We start from the raw sequence: 17,777 nt of genomic DNA on the forward strand, positions 1-17,777 counted from the left end.
TGGAGGGTGTTGGAGATTTTTGAGTCAAGAGCTTTGGCTCTTCAATCTCCTGGGCTCTTCTCAGCGGTGACGTTTGCTACATCACCAGGAGCGTGGCAGAGGTTCTGAGTGCAGAGCGATCCCAAGGCTTCGGGCCAGGAAGAAGAAATCTCCCATGCTAAGTCCAACACAGGGTGAAGGAGCAGAGAGAGATACGACAGAACTCGGGTTCTCCATGTTCATTAACTTACGATGGGCCGGTTGAGGAATTGATTCCTGGACCCCCTACTCTGTGTCAGGCAGTAGGGAGTAAATAATAAACAAAGAAGACGGGCCCCAACCTCAGTTGGTACACAGTCTGTTAGGAGAGACAGAAGAGCAGCGGGACAGGCAATGAAACAGAACATAGTAAGATAAGTTTTATTATAACGAAAGGTGGGGGGAGATGTGTTATATAGGAAGGGGCGTGCCCCAGCTTTAGAGGGCTAGGGAAGATTGTCTGCAGGGGATGGTCTCCCAGCTGCGAGGTGATGGATTAGTCACTGGGGAAAGGATAGGGCGGGGGAAGTGTGTTCCAAGGAGAGGAGATAGCATGTAAAAGGCTGGAGGTGGAAAAGCATGGCTGGAGAACAGAGTATAAGAAGGGTATTGGCAAGAGGGGATGCCAGAGGGGGAAGCAGAGGCCAGAGACTGAGGGGCCTGACATGAACACAGAGGCATCCACATGACTCACAGGCGTCGAGTGAGAAGCGGCAGAAGTCTGTGGCCAGACAGGCCGATCATGGTGAGCCCGGGTCATCAGTTGCGACCCAGGGTCTGGTCTGGAAGCCAGAGCAGGCACCTGAGCTGGATGCCTGGGGAAGACTTAGCAGAGGTTGGGGCAGCTTCAGGGGGAGCTCCCCGTACTTCTGTCCAGAAAGTGAGGGCCTCCAACACCGGAACATTCAACACCCTTATTTAACAGAAGAGGTAACAAGCCCCAGAGATGAAGGCTGGCGCGAGCAAGCCTCGCCGTTACTGACGGAGCTGGGCTGAGCTCTCTGTCCTGAGTGACTCTCAGCTGGCAGAGGACTTTGTGTCCAGCCTAGAGGTTGGGTGGGGATTCCAAGGACAAGTACATTTGGGAAATGCTGCATTTTATACATTACCTTTTTAGAGCTTCTGGGTGACTATTAGCATATGAATGAATGGCTCTGAAAGGTCTATGTGGAGGAATCTATTTGGTTTTGTTTGATCTAGTCTTTCTCAAATTGATTTGACCACAGAGACAACCTTCCTTACACTCTCCCCCCAATTATCTTGAACTCAAATCAGTTAATATCCCTTTAAACTCATGTCCCTGAAGACACAATTTAGAGTGTGGATTTGGGTTAAAAACCGACGTGAGACTGACCGTCTGATGGAACAAGGTAAACTGGTCACCCTGTCTCCTCCTGAGAATATGTCACACACCTCAGCGCCTGTCTGTCTTCAGTAAGTAGGAAGAATGGCCAGGGCAGAGAAAAGGATTGAGTCTTTGGAGTCAGACTTGTGTTCGAATCCTAACTCCGAGTCATCTTAGATTTGTGACGTCGTTCAAGTCAACCGATCAGAGGAGCCCCCTAAATTTTTTAAAATTTTAACTTTTCCAAAAATTGCATGGGAGGCCATGCGGCCTAAATACAGGCTTCCCTTGGGGATTAAACTGGCTCCTAGTGACCAAGCCTGTAGGCTTCAGACTTCGAAGAAATTGAGTTTGAATTCTGCTCTGCCAGATAGTGGTTCTGTGACACGGGAGAGGACCCCAAATGCGCCGGGGTTACGGTCTCACCCTCTGCATAATGAGAGTGACAGGCATACCCGGCTCGTGGTGTGGCTGTGAAAATGAATGGACTCTCTTCACGGCAAACGTTGAGCTCTGCGACTGGCGTATATATGCGCTCCAGAATGCCCACTGTTGTTGTTAATGCATTAAAACCTGGCACTTCATCTTCTGCACGAGATGGATGAGGGCTGAAATATGGGGTGAACTGACAAGAAAAACAGCCCCTTGCCCGAAGATCACGGCGCTCCATCTCCGTGTGTCTGTACAACTTGTGAAACAGACAGCTGACAGAGCCCCTTGCAGGGGTGTCTCGGTGGGTTGTATATTTATTTCTCTAATGTTTTTTCATTAGCCGAGGTAAGTGTGGCAAGAGGCGGTGGGTTGGCTGGCTCTAAATGCCTTCCACCCATCACCCAGATTAACAAGCTTTTCTGTCGGGCTCTCATCATTCAGGGGAGAATGGCTCAAAAAGCCAAGTTCGTCCTGACAGGGGAAATTAGCTGTCGTTTATGTGATTTATAGAGCCAGAGATTAAGCTGCACAATTTCTCATCTAGCAAGTGGGTCCTTACCAGTTAGTATTTCTTCATGGTAGGGCCTTCTGAATAGGGGAGGAGGGGTTTCTGACTCCGAGGCTGAAAACCGCGGGTGGGTCAGGGGGCAAAGCTTGGGCTCAGAATCAGAGAGTCTCTGATCGATCGCACTGGATGTGGGGGACCCTGGGACAGTACGGTCTATCCAGGGGTCTCCAAACTTTTTACACAGGGGGCCAGTTCACTGTCCCTCAGACCATTGGAGGGCTGCCAAATACAATGGTCCTCTCACTGACCACCAATGAAAGAGGTGCCCCTTCCAAAAGTGCAGTGGGGGCTGGATAAGTGGCCTCCGCATTGCGGCCCACGGGCCATAGTTTGGGGACACCTGGCTATTCTCTGAGCCTCCCCTTGTTCATCTGTGAGGCACAGCAGGCAGGTAGAGTTGTGCTGCGCAGGTTGCTGAGAGGCTGATAGCAGCTCATAGTCAGACGCCCTAGCAGCAGGCCCAGAACAAGGAGATGCTAAGTACCTCATCTCTTCACCACACCGGTCCCTTTCTTCAGAAACCATCAGTGGCATTCTTGTCATCTGTGTGACCTCCTCTACGGGGAGGATGTTAGCTGGCAGGAGTTTCTTAAATAGGCTTTATTTTCTAGAGCAGTTTTAGGTTCCAGGCAAAATTGAGTTGATATGTTTGTTTGTTTACTTAAAAAAAATTTTTTTTATGAAAGGATAGTCACCATGATGATATATATGAGTGTCAGGTGTACAACACCTGACACCTTTTGACTGTTTTATACCTTAGTATGTGAAATAAATAAAAGAAGAGAAAAAGAAAGGAAGAGAGAGAAGGAGGTGGGTAGAGAGTCTGCTTCCACCACCGTCCACCGTCTCTTGACAGCCATGGACGTTCCAAAGAGAACAGGTCAAAGTGGTCAACCCCATTTATTTAAAAAGAAAACTGAGTGTTGAGTACCGAGTTCCTATATACTCTCTGCACCCGCCCCCCAAACACACACGGAGCCTCCCCCACCATCAAGGTCCCACCCCAGTTTGTGAGAACCAGTGAACCCACACGAACACATCATATCATCCGTAGCCCATAGTTTTCCTGAAGGTTAACTCTTGGTGTGCATTCTCGGAGTTTGGGTATTGAATGTATAATAATGTATGTCCACCATGAATGGATCAGACGGAACAGTTTAACCACCCCCAAATTCTTTGTGCTCTACCTGTCCATCCCTCCCCTTCCCCCACCCTTGCCAACCACTGATCCTTTTACTGTCTCCATAGGTTTGCTGGGCAGGTATTTTTTTTTTTTTAAGGATTCCAGGCGGTGGATCTAGAACAGGAGTTTTTAAAGGGGTTGGGAAAATTGTGGGCAGCTTTGAGAAAAAGCAAAATCCAGGACACATCAGACAATGCTCAGAACCAGCAATGCTCTGCACTAAATGTCCAAGCCGAAGAAAGTGCAGGTGACAGTAAGGACCAGAGAGGGTAAGAGACTTACTGAGGCCACACAGCAAGGTAATCAGAAAATGTGTGCGTTTCCTGGGACTCTCCCATCCTAGTCTCACTCTCTTCTTTGCGTACTTTCTATCCACTTCTTCTGGGATTTTATTTATTCCTGTGGCTTCTATTATATTGAATCATATGAAATTGCTGACTTTCAATCTACAAAAATGGTAGTTGCCTATGCCATTTTCATTGGCCCACGCCCATTGGATACCATGAAAAATCGCGATGTATGCTAACGGTAGGGGACGGGGATCGGGAGTATAAATAACACTTTTAAAAAATGGATTGTCGCCTGACCAGGCGGTGGCGCAGTGGATAGAGTGTCGGACTGGGATGCAAAGGACCCAGGTTCGAGACCCCGAGGCTGCCAGCTTGAGCGCGTGCTCATCTGGTTTGAGCAAAATTTCACCAGCTTGAGCCCAGGGTCGCTGGCTCCAGCAGGGGGTTACTTGGTCTGCTGAAGGCCCGCGGTCAAGGCACATATGAGAAAGCAATCAATGAACAACTAAGGTGTCGTAACGCACAATGAAAAACTAATGATTGTTGCTTCTCATCTCTCCGTTTCTGTCTGTCTGTCCCTGTCTATCTCTCTCTCTCTGACTCACTCTCTGTCTCTGTAAAAAATTAAAAAATAAATAAATAAAATAAAAAATGGATTGTCTCCATCAGAATGTTTATTTGGAGGTTTTCTGTATCAGAGCTCAGGCTCTAGAGCCAGATCAGACCTAGAACCTGGGTCCAAATCCTGGCTGTGTCACTTCCTAGCTCTGTGACCCTGGGCACAAGTTTAAAGATGGACATAGTGACCAGTCCTACCGTGCTGGCTGTTGGGACAGTTAAATGAGTTAATACAGCTAAGGCGCTTTGCATGTACGTGAGGAGCGGTATGTGTAGTGTGCTGGGCACAAGTTTAAAGATGGACATAGTGACCAATCCTACCGTGCCGGCTGTTGGGACAGTTAAATGAGTTAATACAGCTAAGGTGCTCTGCATGTACGTGAGGAGCGGTGTGTGTAGTGTGCTAGGCACAAGTTTAAAGATGGACATAGTGACCAGTCCTACCGTGCAGGCTGTTGGGACAGTTAAATGAGTTAATACAGCTAAGGCGCTTTGCATGTACGTGAGGAGTGGTGTGTGTAGTGTGCTGGGCACAAGTTTAAAGATGGACATAGTGACCAGTCCTACCGTGCCGGCTGTTGGGACAGTTAAATGAGTTAATACAGCTAAGGTGCTCTGCATGTACGTGAGGAGTGGTGTGCGTAGTATGCTGAGAGCCGTGCGTGGCTTGTAGTGAGCGCTCGGAGTAGCCCCTCTTCATGCCTCTGCCCGAGCACTGCTGTGCTGCCCCCTCCAGTCCCGCCTGTGCTCCCCACTCTCAGTCCCTCCTGTCAATCAAACACGCGGGGAAACACTATCACTAACACCCTCTGGTTCATGAGAATATTACTCATGGCGGGAGCAGCTGGGAGAATGGGCCTCAGGATCAGAGGACCTGAGTTCAAGTTCTGGTCCTCCTGCTTTTTAACGGGGTGACTTTGAACAGGTTTTTCTGCCCTCCGAACCTCAGTGTCCACATCTGTCACATGGGGATGGTGTCAGCAGACTCTGTCTCATAAGGCTCTTGGCAGGATTTAATGTTAGAGTGCTCAGCACAATCTCAGTAAGTGCTGTTGTTATGTGTGTTTCCTGTCCCACGGCGTAGCAGATGAGTGGCTCGAAGCTGGGCCCAAGCAGAGGCGACCTCATGCAGTGGGTGTTAGTGGATAGGAAAATCTTGGTTTGTTTCCACCGGATTCTCGCAGCATGAACTTGGACAAGTCCCTTCCCCTCTTTGGGTCTCTTCTTCTGCGAAGTTGTTAGAACCAGTATCACCTTGCAAACTCCCCCAGATCTAAATGACAGGGACCTGTGACAGAGGGTACGTGTTTATGCACCTCAGAGCCCCCCAGCTCCCGGGATACGCATGCGCTGGAGGTTTTTCCTTCCCTTTGTCCAGCTGCTCCTCAGATGCTCCCTCCTCCAAGCCGTCTTTTGGGGTTGCTCAGAGGTGAACGACCTGCTGTTCCCACTTATTTATTGCTACGTAATCCCCCAAATCCCCAATCCATTAAAACAGCAATGTTCTCTCTCTGATCGTTCTGTGGGGTGAGTGGACTCAGCTGGGCATTCTCACTCAGCCTGCTCACGTGGCTGCAGTCTGCCAGTGGCGATGGCCGGAGCCATCTCCCAGGCTTGCCTGTTCACATGGCCAGCAGATGACCTGGGGGTTGACTAGGACCTCAGCTGGGTCTGTTGGCTGGACTGCCCCACAGCATGGTGCTTGGGTTCAAAGAGCAAGTGTCCCAAGAGGCATGTGGAAGTGGCCAGTGTTGGAAGGTCTGGACCCAGAAATTGAAGCGGCAACACTTTTTTTTGGTCAAGCAATGCAATCAGAGAGCCCAGGCTCAAGGGGAGGGAACCCAGATCCTACCTCTTGATGAGAGAAATGTCAAAGGTATTTAGGGGTATGTTTTATTTATTTACTTATTTTTATGTTTATGTTTTTATTCAGTGAGAGGAGGGGAGGCAGAGAGACAGACTCCTGCATCCGCCCTGACCAGCATCCACCCGGCAAGCCCACTAGGGGGCGATGCTCTGCCCATCTAAGGTGTTGCTTTATTGCTCAGAAGCCGAACTCTTCTTCGCATCTGAGGCAGAAGCCTGGAGCCATCCTCAGCACCTGGGCCAACTCGCTCCAATTGAGCCATGGGTGCAGGAGGGGAAGAGAGAAAGAGAGAGAGAGAAGGAAGCAAGAGGGGGAGGGGTGGAGAAGCAGATGGGCGCTTCTCCTGTGTGCCCTGACTGGGAAGCAAACCCAAGACTTCCACATGCCAGGCTGACACTCTACCACTGAGCCAACCGGCCAGGGCCAAGGGTATGTTTTAAAGTCACCTCATCTGCCTTTCTCCTCTGTTTGGGGTGGAGGGGGGGGACCAGAGAAACTTAAGTCAATTAACCTCACCTATTTCTGTCTCCAAATGGGTTTTCATACATGCTGCTTAATTATTCAGTCAGTTTGTAGCAAGGTGACCAGTTAACCTCCTCACTGTATGGGCATATCAGCAATTCTCATTCCATTCCCCCCAGAATGGCAGCTCCAGCCCTTGGCTTGCAGCTCCTGTGGCCACCGGGGACATGAGTGATGGGCACCTCCTGCAGGCACTGCCGTGGAGTGTGCTGATGCCTGAATGGTGGATAGGACCAGTGGGTCCTCGCCCCGAGGTCTAGGCTGGACTAGGAGCCACTATATCTACTTCTGCGTAAGCACTGCCAGGTTGTCCTCTTCAGTCCTACCCATGCTCCTCAGTCCCGGGTCCTCCTCACCGACCAAACATGTGCTCAGCAGGGGCTTAGGAATTAGTCTCCCTACAAAGCTAGGACACTCCCCACTCTCCTCCTTTCCCGTCTCTGGAGCTCCTTAGTTTAAACCTTCCAACACTTTCTTGGCAAAAAACTATCAACCCATTCTCCTTAGCAGTAATCACAAATGTCTTCAAAAGGGGCTCCACCTTGTGCCCCATCCCGAACCCCATTTCAATGGTTTCATGGAAATTTCGTCTTTCTATGGTGACCAATGGCTTTTCTGCCATCACTTTGGCTAGAAGTGAAAAGCAACAGCGAGTTTGCAAGTTGGACTGCTGGCAGGACACCCTATTACAGAGCTCTGGAATTCAGCGCACGTTGGGGACCCTGCTATGCGTTGACTCTTGCCTGAAGCTGGAGATGTAGAGATAAATCAATGCATTACCCTGGCCTGAAAGAGTTCACAGTTTGTTAAGCAAGGAGGAACCATCAACAAGGAAGTTGCAGGGAAATGCAAAGTGTGCAAAAAACGGAATGAGATGAGGGAGACGCAAAATCTCCTAAGCGTGGCTGGGTCTGTTGGTCACGGTGAGGACGAAAATAGCACCAAGTGTTAGACCAGTGAGCGGAGTCAGGCCGGACCTGGGTTCAACAACCGTGGTACTTGAGCTCTGGGTGGGAAAGAATTCAAAGCCAAGACTGAAGATCTAAGAGAAGGTTTCTTCAGTCACAGAGGTAGAGGAAATGAGAGAAGGGTAAAGGGAGTAGAGGGGGTGGGCGGAGGAAGAGAAGGGGAAAGGCACGGGTCTGTCTGCTCTGGGGAGGGGAGCACACTGTGTCCTCTGTCCTCGGGACGTGGAAGGGTGAGATTTTAGGGGAGTCCCCAGGGGAGGATTTTGATAGAATATTCATCACCTCTCCAGGTGCGTTCACTCAGGGTTGTGGCCTCCACTGATTGGTCGGCACCAGGGCAGAGGACCTTACTCGGTGCAGCTGGTCCCGATGTCAGCCACAATGTCACTCGTCTGGCTTTGCTGCTGTTCTAGGCCTGGAGCTGAAACACAACCGAGGGATTGCCTGGCCTGTCGTCCTTGCTTTGGCGACCTTCTGTACCCGGCCCATCATCCATGCTCTGCTTACATCTGTCTAACGGCTTAGCCCAGGTCCTGGTGCTCAAGAAGTTTCCGAGAGGTCAGCAAGGAGGAATAAGTGGAGGTCGGGCATTTCGAGTCTGGAGGCAGAGCATGAGAAAGGGCTGGTGCAGGGTCGTTACTATGAGAAGATGGGGTGTGCTGGGTCACCGTGGGTGCATGGGGAGAAGGGAGACGGACCACAGGATGAACAACAAAGGACTCTGAAAGTCAGGCTGATGAACCAGAGGTGTCGTCCAGACAGTGGTGCAACTCTCAAGAGAATGTTTTAGAGAGCGGGAGGGTGTGTGGGAAGGGTGACCGTGGGGCCAAAGGCCAGTCCTGGGGCAGTGCCCATTGCCCAGAAATGAGGTCTGGCTAACCTGTGCCAGAGAGACAGCCATGGGACCAGGGAAGAGAGGTTGGTCTTGAAACATGTTATGAGAAGAGGGAGGAGCCTGGGTTGACCCTCCATTTTAGGCTAGAGGCCTAAAGCCCAGATTGATGGGTGCTGTTGACCGACATCGGAGATACAAGTAATCTTGGGGAAGAAGAGAATATCACACACACACACACACACACACACACACACACACACACACTTTCTTTGCATTTCGTCATTTACATGTTGGTTTGTTCCATTCAGCGTTCCTTGTGAACTTTTAATTCAATCCAAGAAGCACTGGCTGACTGACATTACCTGCTGGCTACTGTGTTAGGCACCGACAAGGAGCCAGGGGTAGAAAGGTAATAATTATTTTGTCTCTAGAAGACTTTCCACCTCAATTGCAAATGCATTGGGTACCGGTAGGACCAATCCTGGTAGAGATAACTAAATCCATTAAGCTTTGAGTAAGGACTTCAGGCCATCATTTTGGTCACACAGACCAGAACCACCTTAATATAAAAAAATAACAGACTGGGTGTCAACCCTTGAGTATAATTTTTAGTGTAAAAAAGAAATACAGTTATGGTCACTATAGTATAGAGTATGGAATTTAATTCGTGGATTTAATGACAGTCTATATAGATGGCCCCAAGTACCTTAATCCAATGTGGAATGTTTACTTAAAGCTTAAGATGCCTAAGACACTGTCAACATTCTCAGAGCTGGAAGGGCCACTTCCTCGGCATCCGCAGGGCCTCTTGTGTGTGTTACTTCACAGCGCTTGAACCATATTAATTGTAATTGTGTTTGCCTCCACCATTAAACCCTGAACCCTTTGAAGTTAGCTACAGGCTTTTCATCTCCTTTCTTAGCGTGGAGACAGCACGTGGTTTGGAGTGAATGTTTATTAAAACTTAATTAAACCTTCAAAAATATATCTCCTGTGCCCTCATTTTGCAGATGGAGAAATTGAGGCTTAAAGAGAGGAATAATTTATGCGCGTTCGCATATGAAAGTAACAATAGAGTGAAAAAAATAATAATAAATCCTAGTTTATTTTGATTGCTTAACATTTTTGTGGCTGTTTTCTCCTCCTGCCCAGCTCCGTTTGCTAGCTAATTAGCCAGAAGTTGGAAGCATTTGTAAGTCATGGAAATGCAAACCTTCTTTGTTATGAAAACCAATAGCCATGCAAATATAGCCCTTAGCCCTGTATTAAGTACAGGATTTGTTTCTTAAGTCCCTTCACTTACTCAAAAGCCAGGAGTCGACAATGCCTCCAGTGTAAGGTTTCATTTCCCTCAGAGAACACACACAGACACACACACAAACAAGGCCTAAGCATGTGATTCAAACAGAGCAGCTGAAAAGGATGTTTTGGATGAAATCTTGGCATGTATTGTTCCCGTGTGGACCTGGGAAAGTCAGAAGTGCCAGGATTCGGATGGACTTCAGTTCAAGTTCTCACTCCTCCGTGCTCATCTGTGAATGGACACAGCACCCATCCCAGAGGACGATGGTGAGGATTAAAAGGAGGAAGAGTTATTTCATCACAAAGTCGCTGTCTTACGTGGGGACCAGCCAGCTCGTCTTTCCAGGCCACTGGATCTGCCTCAGTAACAGGCATCAGATGAGATGATTTAGAGTCCCTTGAAGCGGGAACATTCTATGAGTCTCCTCCCCGGAGAGCTAATTGGATTCAGTTTGGAGTGTTGCAAGGACTGGGGACGTAAGGAAAGAGTGATCCTTCGCTGACACAGCGCTGGCCTCCGCTGCCTTGCTAGGGCTCCCTGTTTGATGTAGGCCTTTTATCAGGGTGTGTTTGTGCGCCGTCCAGGGTTGGCCTGGCCCTTGCACCCGTCCCCACTCTGTTCCTCAGGGTCTGGGCGGGAGCCAGGGGATGTGGAGACTTACAGACAGAATTTATTCCCCCAAGAGCCGCTTGGATGGTGAAACCCACAAAGTCCAGAGAGATGTTCTGTTTTGTTTTCCACAAGCTCAAGCGACTATTGATTGCAGAACATGCATGCGCGCGCGCACACACACACACACACACACACGCACACATACATGCAGAAACAAAAACACATACACAAACAAAACAGGATGTGCTCTCTCCTCCCCTTGCTGGAGTCTAAGGCAATCTCCTACCATCTGCGTCACTTTCTCCCGTGGCCCTGGATTGCACCATTATGGTAATTAGGCCCTGAGTGCTGGCTGGAGATGTTAGAGAATCCAGAGCCACGAGCAGTTGTGCACGTTAATTTCAGTCAAGGGGGAACCTGCAAATGCAGGGAGAAAACAGGCTTGTCCGTCAGCGTGACTTCGTGCCATCCCATCTGGTCTGTGTCCCCATGAGAGCGTCCCCCTCTGATGCTGGTAGGAGAACAGGCATTTGTTCCGAGCCCAGGTTCTGCCCTGTGGTAGGAACAGTGCTGTTACTATGTGCTAGACCCTGGCTCGCCTACTCAATATGCAAACATTGGGTGGGGTATATTTACACTAAAGAAAAAGTTGTTGTTTATCTGAAATTCGCATTTTAACTGGGCATCCTGTTTTTATTTACTAAGCCTGGCATCTCTGCTTGGGGTTAATCTAAGACCCTGCAGACCTAAATAGAAAAGGTCTGGGTTTGGGAGTCCCAGAGACATGGGCTGGGAGTCTACTTCTACCGCCTACTCCGTGTGATCTTGGGAAAATAGCTTGAGAGCTCTGGTTCCTGGGTCTGTCAGCTGTTAGTGAGGAACATGAGATCTGTGTCTCAGGACTGTTGTTATGATTACATTTCTTTTAATGCCTTTAAAGCACCTTAATCTGTGTAATTAGGTGCTCTGTGAACATTTGCTTTTATTATAATTTTTAAAAATTTGTTTGGATTGCGACTCTTAATTCAAGGGAAATGAGACAATTTACTCATCCTCTAGGGGAGGATGTAGGTAAGAATATGCGGCAGGAATAGTTGGAGCCTCCGAATCAGAGGCACCGGGAGAAATGTGAGGGGGCGTATCCAATAACCATGTTGCACACACTTTCTCCTGGTAGCTAAGGAAGCAGCTGCTAGACCCACTGTTCACACACGTGCTCTGCTTGAGTCTTTGGAATAGCACAGGATGGAACAGTGACACCTGGGTGATCAGGTGCCCTTGGTTATAGGCCATGTGAGGTTTTCATTTAAAAAGTACACAGAAAGTAAAGGAGAGAAAAGGAAGGAAGGAGGAGGAAGAGAGGGAAAGGAGGGAGAGAGGGAGGGAAGGAGGGAGGGAGAGAGAGAGGGAAGGAAGGAAGGAAGGAAGGAAGGAAGGCAGGCAGGCAGGCAGGCAGAGAGGGAGGGAGGGAGGGGGAGGGGGAAGGCGGGAGAGAGAGAAAGAGAGAAAGAGAAAGAAAGAAAAAGAAAAAAGAAAAGAAGGAAGGGAAGGAAAGAAGAAAATAAGGGAGGAAGAAATGAGGAAGGAACAAAGGAAGGAATGAAGGAAGGGAAGAAAAGAAAAAAGAAGGAAGAAAGAAAAGGGAGGAAGGAAGAAAGGAAGGGAGGGAGGGAGGGAGGGGGGAGGAAGAAAAGAGAGAGAGAAAAAAGAAAAAGAAAGAAAGAAAGAGAGAGAGAAAGGGAGGGGGGAGGAAGGGAGGGAGGGAGGGAGGGAGGAAGGAAGGAAGGAAGGAAGGAAGGAAGGAAGGAAGGAAGGAAGGAAGGAAGGAAGGAAGGAAGGAAGGAAGGAGAGAGGAAGAGAGAGAACATAGTTTGTTACCTGGCAAAGGGGTAAGAAGCCCTAAGTTTTAAAAAGGGCTGTCAAACACTGAACCTCAGTGTCTTGCGACGCCAGTGTAAAGGGACTGACTGGAGCAGGAAGCCGCCTGCACCTGGGCCCCTGACTAGTGCTGCAGTGCCCATCCATTGACTCAGTGAATGGTGACAGAGTAACTGTGCGCAGCCCAGAGAACACTGGTGTGAATAAGGCACGGCCCGTGCCCTTGGGGGGGGTCCGAACGTGGTGGGTGAGACAAGCAGAGGACTGTGCTGGTAGGTGTGGTCCAGTGGGTGACGATGGCCGGGAAAGGAGTGTGATCACCTGTTGAAGAAAGCCAAGGTGGGGTTCCCAGGGAAAGGAATGTTTCACTGGAGACCCAAGGAGCGAATTAGAGTAGGGGGAGGGGGTAAAATTCTAGCAGAGGAAAAGAATGTTAAAGGGGTAAAAAATAGAGGCTATGAGACACATTGCAATTAAATAGAACATTGATTATCATGCAAGGGTCCCCAAACTTTTTACACAGGGGGCCAGTTCACTGTCCCTCAGACCGTTGGAGGGCCGCCACATACAGTGCTCCTCTCACTGACCACCAATGAAAGAGGTGCCCCTTCTGGAAGTGCGGCAGGGGCCGGATAAATGGCCTCAAGGTGCCGCATGTGGCCCGTGGGCCAGAGTTTGGGGATGCCAGAATTGTAGAGCAAGGGTCAGCAAACTGACACTCAGGCCAAATTTGGCCTGCTGCCTCTTTATAAATAAAGCTTTATCAGAACACAGCCATACACATTTATTTAAAGTATGGCTTACATCGCTTTCATGCTACAAAAGCAGAGTTAAGTAACTGCGGCAGGGACCACCTAGCCACAAAGCCAAAAATATTTACTGCCTGGCCCTTTACAGAAACAAATTGCTGTCTCCCGATCTAGAGCAGATGGTCCAGGAGCAGGGACTCGCTTCTGGTGGGAATGTTCGTGGTTGCAGGAAGGTGGATGGCAGCGTGCAAAGGAATGTCAGAGGAGTGGTGACGGAGGAGCCTGGGCAGGTGTCAGGAGCTGGAGCAAGCAGCTTAGGCTGTATTCTGGGGCCATGGGAAGCCCCTAACGGTTTCTAAGCGGGGAGGTTAGACTGCTGCACAGTGCAGAGCAGCAAGGGTGTTTTAAGAAAACAGAGTCTGGAGCCAGACTGCCTTGGATCGGATCCCAGCCCCTTCTCTTCCTCGCTTTGAACCTGAGGCAAGTTCCCTACCTCCTCAGTGTCTCAGTTTTCCAATGTGCAGAATGGGAAATGACACTGATGATGATTAGCATAGTAGATCCCTGTCATGTGCAGGGTGAAGATGACATAAGTTAATGCAGGTAGAGGGCCAGGTCCGGAGTGAGTTGTCAGTGGATGCTGTCACTGTCCTGTCGCAGTGGTCACTCTGGCTGCTGGGCAGAGCATCACTCAGAATGGGAAGAGCTGGTGGTAGAGTGCTCAGTAGGGATGTAGGCACCAGGTGGTGTCCTGTGCCTAGGAGAGTTGCTCTGAAATGTCGGCCAGCTACTGTCTCCCGGCCATTGGCATCTTCACGTTGAACCTCTCCACCATTGCCATCCTCATGTCTTCCGTCCTTTACCGCAGGCCTTCAAGAGTGCACTGATGAGCTCCTACTGGTGCTCTGGGAAAGGGGACGTGATCGACGACTGGTGCAGGTGTGACCTCAGCGCCTTCGATGCCAGCGGGCTCCCCAGCTGCAGCCCCCTTCCGCAGCCGGTGTACGTATGTATGGCCCCTCCTCCTTCAGCCGTGGCTTGCTTCTGTTCCCGGGGTGCCTGGCCAGATCCCTGAGGTGGGTGGGGGTCTGCCTCCTTCTGTAAGAAAGCAAGGGGCTTTGGCAGGACAGAAACTGGCTCGGGGTAGACACTGATTCCGAGCGTGTGCTGTTTTAATGACGTCACTCAGTCCATCGTTACCTTTCGGCTCATCCGTTCAGCGGAGGGTCACTGGACGTGACACTTGTTTTGTGAGTTCCTGTGTAGAACACTGGGGCCACCTAAATAAAGTGTGGAACCTTTTCTTTTTTTTCTTTTTTTTTCTTTTCATTTTTCTGAAGCTGGAAATAGGGAGAGACAGTCAGACAGACTCCCGCATGCGCCCGACCAGGATCCACCCGGCACGCCCACCAGGGGCGACGCTCTGCCCACCAGGGGGCGATGCTCCGCCCATCCTGGGCGTCGCCATGTTGCTACCAGAGGCCACAGAGCCATGCCCAGCGCCCAGGCCATCTTTGCTCCAATGGAGCCCTGGCTGCGGGAGGGGAAGAGAGAGACAGAGAGGAAAGCGCAGCGGAGGGGTGGAGAAGCAAATGGGCGCTTCTTCTGTGTGCCCTGGCTGGGAATCGAACCTGGGTCCTCCGCACGCTAGGTCGACGCTCTACCGCTGAGCCAACCGGCCAGGGCGAACCTTTTCTAAGAAACTTCATTTTATTCATCTGTTCCATAAATAATTTTTGAACACCTGCTTTATGTTGGACACAGAGAACCCATGAATAAATGATTCAAATAGTCTGTAAACGTAGGGATCTGACCATTTAGTGTGAGGGACCAATGTCAAAGCAAAATCAGGAAAATAAGCTACAGTTTTAAACAAAATTGAGTAGTAAGGACATGCTGTGAAAACCAAGAGGTGCTCATGGAGAGAGGACGTGGGGGTCGGGGTGGCTTAGTGGGAGGGGCGAAGGGTCCTCAGGGAAGCGTGGGCGGGAGGCAGTGGGAGGCGCGGAGGGTCCTCAGGGAAGCATGGGCGGGAGGCAGGAGTCCTGCTCCGGGGGAAGGGAGAGCACGCGGGACTGTCGAGTGTGGGGACCTCGTGGTCAGCAGAGGACTGCGACTGGGAAGGAGAGGGGTCTCAGGAGCACAGGCAAGCCGAGTGGGACCGGTCACACCCCTCTGAGGGGCGGGGAGGGTTGCATTGCAAGATGGTCCTTAAAGAGATAGTGGGGTGCAGTGGAAAGGCGGAGAGCAGCTGGGACAAGCGAAGTTATATCGGGGCTCTGCCCCCAATTAGCTGTGTGACCTGGTGCAAAATCATTTCCTCTTTCCAAGCCTTAACTTTTCTCATCTGTCAGATGGGTCCTCTCTCTAAGGACCCTCCAAGTTCTAAACCTCAGTCATTCAGTTATTTATTTATTTATTGCCTTATAAAAGGCTTTCCCAGAATTCCAGCCCTCTGGGAGGGGAATATTGATTTAAGGGTATTGAAGAGTTGACGGATATAATTAGGGGTTGGGGTTGAAAATGGCAGAGAGGTCGAAAGCTACCGTGTTTGAAGACACTGCCAATTGGATGGGCAAGGAGACATCTTTGAGAACAGAGTTTCAATGAATGGAAACCTAACCACCTTTCTCTGAGTGCGTACTGTGTGCTTGGATTAATTTACCACATTGATAAATTAATCCCACATTGATTCTCTGAAAGGTAGCTCTTCTTAGCCCCATTTTTTTTTTTTTGTATTTTTCTGAAGCTAGAAATGGGGAGAGACAGTCAGACAGACTCCCGCATGCGCCCGACCGGGATCCACCCGGCATACCCACCAGGGGCGACGCTCTGCCCACCAGGGGGCGATGCTCTGCCCCTCCGGGGCGTCGCTCTGCCGCGACCAGAGCCACTCCAGCACCTGGGGCAGAGGCCAAGGAGCCATCCCCAGCGCCCGGGCCACTCTGCTCCAATGGAGCCTCGGCTGCAGGAGGGGAAGAGAGAGACAGAGGAAGGAGGGGGGGGGGAGTGGCGAAGCAAATGGGCGCCTCTCCCATGTGCCCTGGCCGGGAATCGAACCCGGGTCCCCCGCACGCCAGGCCGACGCTCTACGGCTGAGCCAACCGGCCAGGGCCTTAGCCCCATTTTTGAACAAGGAATCCGAGGCTGCAAGAAGCTGAAAAATTGCCCAAGTTCATACAAGGTGTTGGTGGTGGGTTGAACCTGGGTTTCACCCCAGGCTGGATCCTGTGCTTTGCCTCGTGACACACGCAGACTCTTTTGGGGCCCAGCCCACGCTGGCTGGCAAGCAACCTTCCCTGTCGCCCCCTCTAGGCTGCGGCTGTCCCCAACCGTGGAGCCCTCCAGCACCGTGGTCTCTCTGGAGTGGGTGGATGTTCAGCCGGCAATTGGGACCAAAGTCTCGGACTATATTCTGCAGCACAAGAAGGTAGATGAATACACGGATACGGACCTGTACACAGGTGAGTAGGAAAGCCGGGCTTTCGCCTAATGTCAGGGTCGTGTGACAGAGGAAGGACATTGGGCATTTCTAATGCCTTTGGAGACGTGGTGTCATCTGATGTCATCTGACCCGAGAAGGCAGGAGGAACTTCCATCGTTGGGTGATTGTCGCCTGGTGCGCACACCCGAGTGCTTGTTTTCCTACGATTTTTGGAGGGAAGGATAGCAAACTGTCGTTGGAAAGAGGTTCTGATTCTCTGAGTTGGAAAGTCAAAGTCATATAGCAAAGGGTTAGTTCATTCAGGAGAGGATTTGACCTTTTCTATAGATAATATGATCTCTGGGACCGAGATAGAAAAAAAAAAAAATTCAAGGAATGGCCTTATCTAGTGAGATGTCCTGAGATAGTTTAGCTGTCTTTAGTGCTGGGGAGAAGGGACTTGGAAAAAATTCAGACATGCAGAAGAAGAGAAGCAAAGTGGCCCTTAATAGTGTCACATCCGGTTGTAACTGAGAGTGCTAAGTTCTTCTGAAGGTCTGACCCAGCCAAGAAGCTATGTCGTGCTGGAGGTCTCAGCCCGGCAGGTCTGACTCCGGGGCAGGTTGGCAGCCTGGGACCGTGGGAGCTGACCTTGAGGCCGGGGCCATGAGGGCAGGCCTGCTGTTGGGGTGTCAGGGACCTGGGGCCATGGGAGCTGGCTTAGTGCTGAGCTGTGTCAAAAGCCTGGGTCTGTGGTAGTCAGCCTGGTGTTGGGCCCAGCCAGGGGTCTCAGCCAGAGGACTACATGAAGCCATGGGAGCTGCAAGGCACCAGGGTCGGTTGGGGGTGTGGGTTCATTGGAGTCCCATGGGGGGCTGGGTGCCAGGGGAGCTGCTGGGGCTGTAAGAGTCAGCAGCCACGGGGCGAGCCAGGGGCCTGGTTTGCAGAAGCCTATACCACGTAGGAGCCGCCTGCAGCCATGAGGGTCAGCCTGGGACTGGGGTGGGGCTGCTCTGGGGGCTCCGATGAAGCTGGGTGCTCCCTTCTCTCTCCTTTGTGCACAGGCAGGGTTCCTCTCTCTGCACCAAGCTGCCCAGGCTTGGGGGAGGGTTACGGGAGTAATGTGAATCTATCTTTCCTAACCTCCTCAATGCATTTTATTTGT

At 50.6% G+C, this 17,777-nt stretch overlaps 1 protein-coding gene across 5 annotated transcripts in view; it reads left to right on the forward strand.

Moving 5' to 3' along the window:
* Positions 1 to 17,777, forward strand: part of ASTN2 (astrotactin 2) — a 907,524-nt gene that overhangs the window by 739,812 nt on the left and 149,935 nt on the right. For all 5 annotated transcript variants that reach the window (XM_066367319.1, XM_066367321.1, XM_066367320.1 and 2 more), the window contains 2 exons: positions 14,057 to 14,190; positions 16,504 to 16,652. In XM_066367319.1, coding sequence (XP_066223416.1) covers positions 14,057 to 14,190; positions 16,504 to 16,652 — 283 coding nt within the window. The remainder of the gene's footprint in view (positions 1 to 14,056; positions 14,191 to 16,503; positions 16,653 to 17,777) is intronic.

Source organism: Saccopteryx leptura, chromosome 2, assembly GCF_036850995.1.
Source record: "Saccopteryx leptura isolate mSacLep1 chromosome 2, mSacLep1_pri_phased_curated, whole genome shotgun sequence".
NCBI lineage: Eukaryota > Metazoa > Chordata > Mammalia > Chiroptera > Emballonuridae > Saccopteryx > Saccopteryx leptura.